This window comes from Solea senegalensis, linkage group LG14 (genome assembly GCF_019176455.1).
Source record: "Solea senegalensis isolate Sse05_10M linkage group LG14, IFAPA_SoseM_1, whole genome shotgun sequence".
Taxonomy (NCBI): domain Eukaryota; kingdom Metazoa; phylum Chordata; class Actinopteri; order Pleuronectiformes; family Soleidae; genus Solea; species Solea senegalensis.
The window spans coordinates 22016193-22029169 of record NC_058034.1 but is presented as its reverse complement, the minus strand read 5'-3'; the positions used below and the strand labels follow the sequence as shown (position 1 = coordinate 22029169).

General features: G+C 38.8%; 1 protein-coding gene across 1 annotated transcript in view; it reads right to left on the bottom strand.

Annotated features, from left to right (window-relative positions):
• Positions 1–12181, bottom strand: part of si:ch211-191a24.3 (tensin-3) — a 51502-nt gene extending 39321 nt beyond the window's left edge. Inside the window, exons 1-11 of the mRNA XM_044043669.1 lie at positions 12091–12181; positions 7526–7699; positions 6843–6893; positions 6073–6195; positions 5846–5910; positions 4042–4125; positions 3478–3590; positions 2525–2585; positions 2350–2425; positions 1491–1620; positions 443–508 (exon numbers count right to left, since the gene is read on the bottom strand). Of these exons, the coding sequence (XP_043899604.1) occupies positions 443–508; positions 1491–1620; positions 2350–2425; positions 2525–2585; positions 3478–3590; positions 4042–4125; positions 5846–5910; positions 6073–6195; positions 6843–6893; positions 7526–7675 (919 nt within the window). The 5' untranslated portion in view covers positions 7676–7699; positions 12091–12181. The remainder of the gene's footprint in view (positions 1–442; positions 509–1490; positions 1621–2349; positions 2426–2524; positions 2586–3477; positions 3591–4041; positions 4126–5845; positions 5911–6072; positions 6196–6842; positions 6894–7525; positions 7700–12090) is intronic.
• Positions 12182–12977: the final 796 nt, after the last annotated feature.

Below are 12977 nucleotides of genomic sequence, written 5' to 3'. Positions count from 1 at the left end.
AGTATCTGCCATCTGCATTCCTGTCAGATGTGTGTGTGTGTGATAACCCTTCATATGACTTCCTGTTATAAAAGGCGTGGGGTGTGACTGCTGAGGACAAGGACATCATTTAATATTGAACACATTCAAGTAAATATCTTACATAATAACTATTATAGTATTATATTCTGTATTTTGTACATGATATTAAACGGGGGAGGGCAGCACTTTGACACCTGGGGTCTACACAGATTATTAGATATTCAAAAATCATAAATGTACCCTGCTTATAAATGGAACTGGAGATGACACATTATGGCAATTTAAACACAGATTAACACTGGACAAAAGTATGAGAAACCTGAGAAACATCTGAAGTTGCAGATATTGTTATTCTCTCAGACGTGTGGGCTCTCGCTAATAAAATAAAAATAAATCATTTCATGCGTGAGAGTTGGTCTACCTGTAATCTTTTCAGGACTTTCTGAAAACAGCAGCTCCACTTTTCCATCTTCTGGGAACCGAGGATCTGGAATGTTACGTAAGAGAGAGAGAGAGAGAGGGAGTGAAAGAGAGAGAGAGAGAGGGAGAGAGAGAGAGAGATCAGACGTGTGTTCACTTCACACCTGCAGCGCACACACAGGAGACCATGGAGGTGAGTTCAGGTTAGTTTCTACTGCAGGGCAGCTGGAGATTTATCAGTGACAGATTAGAGAGAGGGGTGTGTACACTGTGTGTGTGTGTGTGTGTGTACACCTGGTATTCCTTATGTTGTGGAGACCTAAATCTGTTGACACCATTACGTAACATTGTAAAAACACACATAAAAATGAAGCCATGCTTTAACGTTAGGCTGAGGTCAGGGTTAGGATTATGTCAGTAGTAATCGTGGCTAAGTTTGAGTCACCAGGAATTTAATGTAAGTCAATGCGATGTCCTCTGAAGTCAAGAGACGTAACCTTAACCCACTGTCGTTATTATAGTTAACAAAAACTAACCAAATAACGAAAAGTAGAATTGAAAAAAACGTTTTCATTAAGCAGAGAAAAGAAAGCTGAAAAATGTCAGAAAGTAGAAAATATTCACATTTAAGAAGCTGAAAATGACAGAAAGTAGAAAATATTCAAATTTAAGAAGCTGGAAAATGATAGAAAGTAGAAAATATTCACATTTAAGAAGCTGAAAATGACAGAAATTAGAAAATATTCACATTTAAGAAGCTGAAAATGACAGAAAGTAGAAAATATTCACATTTAAGAAGCTGAAAAATGACAGAAATTAGAAAATATTCACATTTAAGAAGCTGAAAATGACAGAAAGTAGAAAATATTCACATTTAAGAAGCTGAAAAATCAGAAATCTTGTTTTAATCATGAACAAAGCTTCAAAGCGATTAATCTATTACCTACTGGACTGCAATTCACACACACACATTTATAATACATACCAAAATCCCCCCTTTAAATGCAGAGGACAAATTCAGAATCACTAATTCTAACTCTAATAGTTACCTTCAGTGGCACAGTCCAGGTCAGACTTAAAGAACGTGAGACAGTGTCCGTGCACGAGGCCCGTGTGAAACTGGAGACGGAAGACGATGTGACGACAGGACGAGCGGATGTTTTTATCATAACAAACCACCTGCACACAGGAAATAATGGCATTAACATCACAGTGTGTGTCCATATTCACCTCATTTACAACGTCCAGAAGCAAACCTTAACAATAAGAGTAATGTTCCAAATGATATTTATTCATAAATCTGATTGCAGTAATGACATTTTTATTGTTTACTTATGTATGATTTGAATATTTTACATATTATTTATATTCTTAATGCTTATAATAATAATAACACACGTGTACATATATACATTTATGATATTCCCACAAATCTCTACAATTTGCTATAAGAAAATAGCAAATATCAGGTCGAATTAATATTTCAACATTTTGTTCTTATTGAAAAATAAGAAAAAGCCTTTCAGGGCTTCTGTAGATTCTGCTTCCATTTAGATTCTGATTACTCTATGTAACATAATAGGTTTTGTGATGATGAATGATTAATAATAGCTTATTTGTTTGGATTTTATTATTTTCTTTTGAAAGTTTCTCCAGGAAAAACTGCACAAAGGTCAGAGGATGAATTTAAGTGAACGTTACACTAGACAAGAATTTGGATTGTCTCTTAATTTGAAAAGAATATATTTATACACAAACGTAGCTCCTACTGGCTCCCTCTACTGGGCCCCCAAGAGTAAACATTTGGCTTTTTGTTGTTGTATGTTTAACAATAACAGTAATGATAAATTATAGAATAATTCAAAATGAAAGTCTGACAATAATGTATAATGTACATTCTTCACTCACCATGATGTCGCCTTTGAGCAGCTGAGCCGGCTGAAGCACAAAGTAGAGTCTGTCCGTCTGTCCTGATGCAACATGGCTGCCACGGAAACAAACACATTATTATCATTTATATATCATATATATATATATTTTTACATTATATTTATGTTTGTTTGTGTGTGTGTGTGTTTCTTACTAAACTGCAGACGTGCACACAGCCTGTAGACTCTGATAAACTCTCAGAAAGAGGCAACATCCTGAGAGGAAATGCAGCAAGAAGACGCCATTAAAAACAACATGACGGCTTTGGGATTTAGAGCTAGCTAGCGAAATAGCTAGCTAAATAGCTAGCTAGGTAGCTAGCTAGGATATAGATAGATAGATAGTTTCCCTTTATTCTTTATTTGGAAGTAAGATATTTCGCTAACCCTTTATTTTACAATTCACTAATTACAAGGACTATATATATATATATATGTATATATATATATATATATATATATATATATATATATATATATATATATATATATATTTATATATATATATATATATATATATATATACATACATTTATATGTACATATATGTATGTATATATACATATATACATAGCATAATAACATAGTACTTACTAACCTTTCTGTATGGGTACTTTCTTTCTTAATACATAGATTGTATTACCATCTACTGTAGTTTCCTAGCATGTTTCCATGTTCTTTCGAGGTAATAACTTAGTAATTATATAAAGTTATTTTGGAACTTTATTAACTATGTTTTGTTACCATCTAGTTTCTTAGTAAATACCTGGTAATTAGCGGACTGTAAAATAAAGGCTTAGCGATATTTCTTGCTCTGAATATTATTTGCACTGTTTTAAACTGAATCAGATCTGGACATTTTCGAGCTTGTATTTTTAAGAAGAGTTTGTTTGTGTTTTTACAGTCAGTGCCCTTAAATAACAGCATATGTAATATTATGCAAGTTGTTTTTGGTGGCATTTTAAAAACATTACACACTTCTGTATACAGTACATGCAGCTGTATAATGACTTTTAAACTTAGTTGGAAAAGAGTGACACACGCAGGATTGAGGCTGTTATCTGCTTCATTCCCTGTAATTCAGATCAGACGTCCAGCTGCTGCCTACCTCCATCTGGTTTTATTTTGGGAATTCCGTGAAGCACCACACAGAGGAGGAAAGTGGGAGACGGACTCATCCTCAGTCCTCCTTTCAACATGCTGCCCACCATCCACACATACCTGAGAACAGAAACAAACAACAGACACATGCACTTGGTTTTGGGTTGTTTTTTTTACATTACAACTAGATGAGGGTGACTGAGGCCCTTTCTGTGTGGTGTGTATGTGGGTTTTCTCCACTCCACAGTCCAAAAACATGCAGATTAGGTCATAACTGTAAATTGAGTGTGAATGTGATAGTTAATGATTATCCGTCTCTGAGACCCCTGCCTTTACGCCGTATTTCGCCGTGTATGAGTGGTCACCAGTGTGATTGACAGGTGGTATGATCCAATAGGAGCCTGGGAATGTCCAGTTGCCATATGTCAACATGTTTTGTTCAGTAAATATTCATCTAAAGCTGGACTTAAAACAGTGCATTATGAATCAAATTGCAATATTTTTAATCAACAATCTCAGTAGGACATTTTACCTGACACAGAGATCCCGCTCACTCAAGCACCGTCCTTACCGTTTCTGTGAGGGCGTCATCAGAGCGGAGAGTTTGTCGTTGTAGAACCTTCTCATGGCGAAGTGGTCGAGTGAAAGGTCTGCACTGAGGGAGAAGTGTGTTATTCAAGGAGCAGCCAAAAGGTCAAAGTTTACCTTCACTTTGACACCAAATTATTGGCTGTGATTTAATGCGATAATGCAGAGATTACTTGTCACCATGTTTCCTGCAAACTTGATTGGTCAGTGGAGGCGTGAAACAATGAGGCTTTGTGAGGTTAGGAGCCAAATATCCTTAAATTGGTTTAAATTCTCTTGATTTAAGAAGAACAATCTGCCAATGGGGTGAGCTGTGAGACAGTAATGTGTCTTAAAATGAGGGAAAAACTGACCAACGTTGAAGAAAGTTGTACTTAACACACGGGGAAACAACTTAAAATGGACCTCCTTTACTAGACCAAGCTGACTTTGCAAAGTTTAAAGCGAGATTAAAACTGCAAAACCTTTCTTTTTTGGCCAAAAAATAAGATAGATTTCCCAGAAACTAAGCTTATTTGTTGAAAATGACTTTGTCGCAGACAAAAACAGGAGAAAAAAGAAAAGAATTTGATTAAATAAAACCAAAACTAGTGTTTTGTGACTAAAAAAAGACCCCACCACTTTGTTTTGTAAGTGGACTGAACCATGAGATCAAACATCTCTCTGTGCACCTGCACTTACTCACGCACACACACAAGGTCATCATGGGATATTTCTCAACAGATGTTGGGCCTTAAACAGAGAACAACAAACACACATAAACACACACAGACAAACCGGTTTTTACGTCTTAGTGAAGACACATCATTGACATAACGCCTTCTCCTGACATTAAGCCTGAAAAAGCTTGAGAAGTAGCCACACGCACTTTTATGGAGCTATTCTTCTCAGGACACTGCGTTGACACCCATTCATCTGCACAGCGTCAACAAAGCGCGATCACGAACCTTAACCATAACCACAATTCAAATCATTAACTTCATATCATCATAAACCAAACAGCTTCCTCAGAAATGAGGTTCTGCCTCATTCAGACCTGGTTTTTGGTCTCCATGAGGCCATTCACCTCTCCCTTCATCCCACGTTAGAGCTCCACATAAAGATCTGCCTTTAATATTTGACATGGAACCCATAAAAGAAAGCTTCTATAACAACAAAGAACGTCATGTTTATGACCCGGCCTGAAAATCAAATAACACGTCTATAGTTCAAAGTCTGGTGAGCACAGACTCAGCCTTTATTCACTGTCAGTGCTTTCTATTTTATTCTTCTGCACATGCACACACACACACACACACACACGTCCAGCAGTGTGTTAATCATTTACACTTACATTATTCTTAAGAATAGTCATTTCCCCACATCACATCTGGACATGGGTCTTCTTCTGCTAATGATAATGATGTTCTGCCCCGGGGACAAAAATGGCCTTGAGCCTAAAGTGGCCTACGTGTGTGCGTGAATATCCTGTTGGAGCTGAAAGAGCTGAGCTGGCGTCTGATATCAACATAAAAGACTCATAATAAGGCAATAAAAAATAAAAAAAACCTTCACGCAATCGTCTTCACTTCTAAATTAAAACAGTTTCAGCTCAATTTTCACACACTGGACCTTTAATTGTTTTCATTATGGAAAAACACATACTGACACTGGTGGGCCAGTTTATGTCCACGGGCCACCAGTTGCTGACATTATTACACTGTGCATATTATAGTATTAGGATAGCAGATTAGTTAAAAAAATTAAGCTTTAAACCTAATTCCCGAAAGGTTGAGCATCAGTGTTACCTGGCTGACATGTTGCTGTAGTGGATGTATGCGGCCACCAGGACTCCAAGTCGTCCTTTTCCTCCCTGTGGAGGACAGACACAGGTTAGAGACGATTCATTTAGCACAGAAGATATCAGTGTCTCAGTGTGTCTCAGTGTGTCTCAGTGTGTCTCTGTGTGTCTCCGTGTGTGTCTCTGTGTGTGTGTGTGTGTGTGCAGAAGAATAAGAACAGGTGTTAGTTTTACCCTGCAGTGAAGCACCAGGACGTGCTTCAGGTTTGTCTGGAGCCAGTTCTCCATCGTCGTGCACACACTGAAGATCTGATCCAAGCTGGGAGACAAGACGTCCATCCAACCTGTGTCCAAAACCTGACACACACACTGCACTTTACTGTACATTCTGGACGACTGTGTCCACGCTGTTGGTTTCTGCCAAAAATCTTGGCTGTGATTTTTGACAGCTCCTTGAAACTGGACAAACACATTAGATCAGTTCAGCCCCTGAGCAAAGATAAAACCCAAGAGAAGACTTTGAGACTGGACTACTGTCGTCGTCGACAGCTCGTCTTCTGAGTGGAAAAATAAAGTATGTCCTCATCACACCAGTTTTGTCCTCCCTCCACTGGCTTCATATCTGGTTCAGGATTGATTTTAAGATTTTTAATGGGCTGGCCCCAACTTATTTATGTGACAAGATCGTTCATCCTGTGCTTCTTGAATGTTCCCTGAATAAGATGTAAAACCAGAGGAGATGGAGTCTCTTCAGTGGAATACTGTAGTTTACCTTCTCATGTAAGAGCAGCTCTAACGTTTTTGCCCCAACCGAAAACACAGCAGCAAGCATTTAGATAGTGGTGCTGCACGAGGTTTCTTGAATGCATCTTGAAGCTGCTCCTGTCAGTTTAACATGCTGTGAACCCTCCATTAATTTCACTGTGCTGGAGTTAAGAAAGTTCAACAGATAACACAATCAAATAATAACAAATGAATGATCTTAACAAGTCATGTAACTTTACCTTGTGGTTCATGTGTGTGAGAATCTCATTCCTCTGTGAGAGATTAATGAGCTGAAGAAAAGAGGAACAATAAATATGAGAAATAGAAACTTTTATATGGTTACATTAATACTAAAAGGTATCAGCAGTTTTATTTCTTAAATCAACAATTCGTCATTAACTTTAAACCAAATTCGTATCTCAATATCTCGATTAGAACTGAGTCTCTAGGATGTGATCTAACCTAAGTATATTTTAAATGCATAGTCTTTGGTGATCATGTAATCTCTCTGTTGAGTTTTATAATAGGTCATGTTTAATTAAATGACTCAAAATTAGGATTTTTTTGGTGATGCCCAATAATAATAACTGTAAAGCAACAACAAAATTAAGAATTTTATTTCATTTAAAAACAGTTAAAAACAAAAAAAAACTCAGGTCTCCATGTAAAAATGACTTGAGATCAAAGCAAAAATGTGAGGAAGCCTTTGTAATTCATGAGGAATGTGTGTGTGTAATATTTGACAGTTATTTGTCTCAGATGTGAGTGTTTTATTTGAAAGCTCTGCCTCTTTTTAAGCCGTTGCACCAACTAAATTAACTAAACATTAACAGCAGATGAATGGAGGATCCCTCAGACTCCGGGATTATTTTGGGGCCCTTGTGCTGTCGTCTCTTTGTTGTTAAAGTTGCAGGAACCTCACCATGTAGTTGTGTCCATGCTTTGACTGCAGCATGTGAATAATGTCCTGCAGGTTTGGTCTGTACGTCTCCTCTGGACATTCACGGGGGCAGAATAAGGTGATGATGCGCTCAGTGATGTAGGTCAGATCGATTTGGCGCGGTTCCTCCATGGCTGATCTCAGTCACATGGATGCCTACAGAGACATAGAAGTGAAATACAGTGAGCATTTAAGGAAGTGAGAAATGTTAACTCTGGTCAGCAGATGTTTGTCAGCGTATTTATTATGAAGTTGGAACTGGAACTGGTTTGTCCCAGATGGCAATAGTTGGGTTCAAATGTGGTCAAAACATTTTAATCCTAAAATCCTTTTACTGGATGTTGGGATCGAGGCCAACAACAAAAAGAAAAGAAAAGAAAAGAAAAAAAGATCAGGAAGTGAACTAAAGCTTAGTCATTAGAAGATCTCATTCATCTCATGACCAGAGGAGATATGATGAAGATGATGATGATGAGTCAGCACAAAACCTCTAAACCACTGAAACACACAATCTGACAAGGAAATGAAATCATTTCCTTAATAGGATAAGATTCTAATGAATTTTACTAAGTTCCAGTGAGTATGAGTCTGTTTTCATTTACATGACGTGAAAAAAAAAAAATGTCTTGAGGCCTTTTTATACTCAGCATAAAAGACGGATGGACACTTTCGTCCGTACTTTGTGCTCATTTCATCCGTCATTGTGCGCCTCGCAGGGACGCTTACGATGACGGCCGCAAACAGAGCAATACCACTGGAAATCATGGGGGCAGTGTCGAGTCAAAGGGACACGACAAAGCCGAGTCTGTACGGGTTATGTTCGGGCTAATCATTGTTACACCCAACGTTAACAACAGTGCCAGTCAATAACACAAACAGTGTCGCAACATGTCTACTGATAAAAGTGTGACAGTACTGTGTTTACGACTGAGTTACTGTGAAACAAACACGACAAAAATGCTTTTAATGGTAAAAGAAGCAGTGTTTGCACAGTAGCAGCCATCTTGGAATCCTTACTCGGATCCTTCCCACAGTTCCCATTACCCGGCTAACACTACAGGAAATGAAAGACAGAGCTAATCTACTGAAGTTTATACTCTGTCAGCTTCAAGAATTTTATATTTCAAAGTTTGTGACATAGTAGGAAGTCTCAAAACGCCTCTCGACATGCTAACTAGCGACCAGCTAATCCAGAAATGATCTAATACTAGCAAGATGAAAGCTTTTGCCCCCTAGTGTTTAGGAGACAGACAGTTACAGACATAGCTTGACTAAGCCACAACCAGAGTGTCAAGAAACTACGGTGGCCTTTGTGTACCAGAAATGATGTCATCATCTTTGTTTGTGAAGGACGATTACACCTCAAACTGCACACTAGCTATTTCTTTTAATTTTTTATATCCATTTAGGCTGTCGTAGAAACATAATGACTCAAAATGACTCAAAACAATATTTTTTTGCACCGCAGAATTTCATCATTGTGCCATTTTGTCACATATTTTCTCTTTCTCAAGTCACTGAGGTGTTTTGCAGCCCCACTTATTTAGTTTAATTCATCAATGGAACAGGTTTTAAGCAATAATTAATGCTAATTAATTAATTAATTAATATATTTGTTTATTGACAATTAATTAGAACCTTTAGGTTGCCAGGTTGAGGAAACTCCTCCACCAGCACAACACTACATGTTGTGTCCTTTTAATTCAATTCAATTCAATTCCAACATCAAGGAGAGCAGAGAACCCCAACAGTTCACACAATGAGCAAGCACTAGGCATCAATGGAGAGAAAAAACTCCCTCTTAACAGGAAGAAAACTCTGACAGAACCAGGCTCAGAGATGTGCAGTCATCTGCCTCGACCGGTTGGGGTGAAAGGAAAATGGGGGACAGTGGAGAGGTGGGGGACAGAAAGGGGGGAGAGAAAGGACAAGAGGGGGATGAGGTTTTAGTTCTTTAAATTATATGAAACACCTCTCTGATGGACTCTTTGACCATTTGGGGCAACAGGCCAGAGGAGATGGATTTTCCACAACCTGGCATCCCAAAAGAGAGTCTCACTATAGAGCTCTAATAGAGCGAGGTGCCTGTTATTCTGACCTTAAAACGGGACCATGAAATGTGTCTGTAAATGCTGTTTTTGTTTAAACACAGAGAAACCTTTCAGCTCTGTGAATTTACAATTTCTTCCTCCCTCAGAATCTGACGTGAGATGTTGAAGAATTTCCTCCCACATTCCTGTGTGAACCATGGAGCGGCTAATCCAGTGCTATCTGTGCCTTATGTTAACATATGGACCAGAGCAATTACACGCATGTCGGTGCATGTCTGTGGGAAGGAGGGGAGCACACACACACACACACACACAGCGGTGGTTAACCTCGCCTTCACCCTGACCATGTGACCACAGGAGGGTAAACAGTGATATGACCAGTGCTCACCAGAGCAACACACAGAAATAACCTGCTGAGAACTGCAGCAGCACGCACCAAAACACTCCACGACTTCCTGTTTCATTCTCAGTCACAGTCATTCATTTCACAGAATCACCATGTCACCACTCTGCCCCACGAGCAGAATGTGGTTACACTAATGTGTTCATGTACGACACAGAATAAGTGACAGCTCGGCCTTTCCTATCGAAAGAAACCTGAAGTCCTGACTAAACTATTTAATTAATGTTGAACGTGTCAATAAAACCAATAAAATACTCTACTATTTCTACTTTAGTCGACTTTTTCATGCGCGTATGTCTTTTTGTCTTATTTTCTATTGGATTATTCATAAAATCTAAGTTAAATTTAGTTTTTGAGACATTTTGTCCTCTCGATAGTAGTTTTTTGCGATAATTTTGGATGTGACTATAATTTATTGACTCCAGCTTCAAATTCAATTCTTTTTTCAAGGATTTTAAGGACCCATGGGAACCCTGACGTTATCTCAGTGACATCTTCAAGGCCCTGGAATACTTCCTCACACACTGCCCCAACGCACACCGTGCTCCCCTGCCCGAATGGGCCTTTCAGCCAATGAGCCACTCCAACCGTCGTTGTTCTCTTCTTCTTTGGTGAGAATGCGTCCCATTGCCTGCGGCCAGACTTGTACCGCCACCCGATGGTGAAGTGGGACACTACAAGACCCTGACATGTGAGTATACCAGGGCCTTAATGTAAGAAAATCTTCTGGATCCAGTGGACCAACATGTAAACATTTCCGGTGCTGGTCTTTAAAACGCAGGTGACAAAGGGTTTAAGCCTTGGCAGAGGTCTGCTAACCTCTGTTTGTACCTTATAACCATATTCATTTTTAATTGTCACCACTTTCTTTCAGTTGTGGGAGAAAAAGGGGAAGAACTAAAGTGAGTCAGAGAGCATATTTATATATGATTTATATCAGCAGGCATCGGGGTGCACGTGCTACAGCGTGGTATATATTTATTTAGCTGAAGCAGAATTGGGTACAGAGTGATTGGGCCATACGGTGGCACGTTTCTATAGAAACTCTGTTTTTTGAATGTACACAATGTCTCCTCGACTGAATCAGTACACTGGGTTTTCACCAAACTATATATAAGATGAGCCGACTACTCTCCAATTATGTATCGCTGCTCTGTTTTTCCAGCATTTTTTCAGATGCTAAATTTGTCGGCGCTCCGCCTGAGGAACCAAAACAAATGGAAGTGAGTGACTGAACACACACACATACATAGTGTACATGTACATGATTTAACATGGCCTTGAGCTGAAACTATAGCCACATTTAATTTTAGTCTGTCTCTATTTCCCACATTTAAAGGAGCGGCATTCCAATGCAGATTATCCTCCATTGTTTATTTCTTTTCCCTCAGTGTGGACACAAACATCGTTTGTCATCTTAAACGCGGCAGGAACATAATCGTGTTTGTTTAATGGTTAATTCGACTGACAGTTGATTCAACAGCGAAAGTGTTTGTGCAAAAATACCAGAACTGAAATTGACACGAACACGTGACAGAGTCAAGCTACTGTTTTTCTTTGTCATTCTCAAATATCCTATAATTTTTTTTTATCCTCATTCAGTTACTCCTTCTTTTTTTGTATGAATAGAGCAGCAGAACAATCCCCCTTTAGCCTCACTGAGGCTCGAATTACAAAACCTTATTTGATTGTAAAGTTATTGAATTAAACTCGGCGGCAGCAGCAGAGAGAGGTAATTTTCTTTATCACATCACTTTGTTCTTCCTCAGGAGTTCATTTGCATTTAAACAAGTGTACTTATCAATTCACTTGATGTGGGATCTCCTTACCGCCTAATCTCAGTAGCACCACATCTCCTGAGGTTAAATCCCCACTCACCCTAAAATGCATCATCCATCACATGATCATTTAGTGGTGGAATTTGGATCAGCAGTGGCAAGGAAGTAAGGTTCAATGAGGATTAAAAAAACAAACACATGTGTAATCTGTGCAGTTTACAGTCACCATGCTGCAAAGGCAGATTTTTTGCCCATTCACGCTTGATTTCACGTCACATGTCACATCATTTGAACATTTAAATGGAAAGTTCTTACCTGAATGTGCTGTAGCTGCAGTGACAGGAAGTCAAAATCACAGCAACTGTGGAGCCTGATGAGTGAAAGTCTCTGTGCGACTGGTTATTAAAAAACAAGGTGGAGACTTGACATGGAGGAGGAGGAAGAGAGGGAGAGAGAGAGAGAGAGAGAGAGAGAGAGAGCCCAGGATAAACCTACACTGTCACAGTTGCACTTTGCCCTCTGTGAGACTGTTTGTGTGGATAAGACGAGGCGATAAGGACAAAGACAGTTCTGACGCCGCTCATATTCACAGCAGTTTGAACTGAGGCGACACATGGGAATGATTTTTTCAGGTTTATTTGAACAGTGAAAGACACAAAGGGACACATTTCTATGTCACAGACCCTGATTTGATTACTCAAGCACTTTCTGCTCATGGTTTATTCTCATATAATGCCAACTTTGCACAGAGCGGCTCATTAGTTAATTATTATTCATTATTGTTGATTTGGACATTTATTATATTTATATATTTTTTTATTTTATTATAGTATAGTAATATTTTAGAGTTGTAAAGTGCCTGAAACTGTGCTTCTGTAACATCATTTCACAGTTTTTGGGGATAACATCTATCTATGTACCTATTTATTAGGTGTGGGTGAAAACATCCATTTGGTGCTACATTGTCAGCTTTCCTCATGCAACACGATGCAGATATCGTAATGTATCACAATATGATTGCCTTGCAATATAGTGCTTATCACAGAATCGTTGTATCGTGATATTATTGGGATCTTGGACCATGTATTTCTTCCTACCTAACTACCTTCCTACCTACCAAACTAGCTTCCTACCTAGCTACCTAACTGCCTATCTACCTACCTACCTGCCTTCTTACCAACCAAACTTGCTTCCTACCTTCG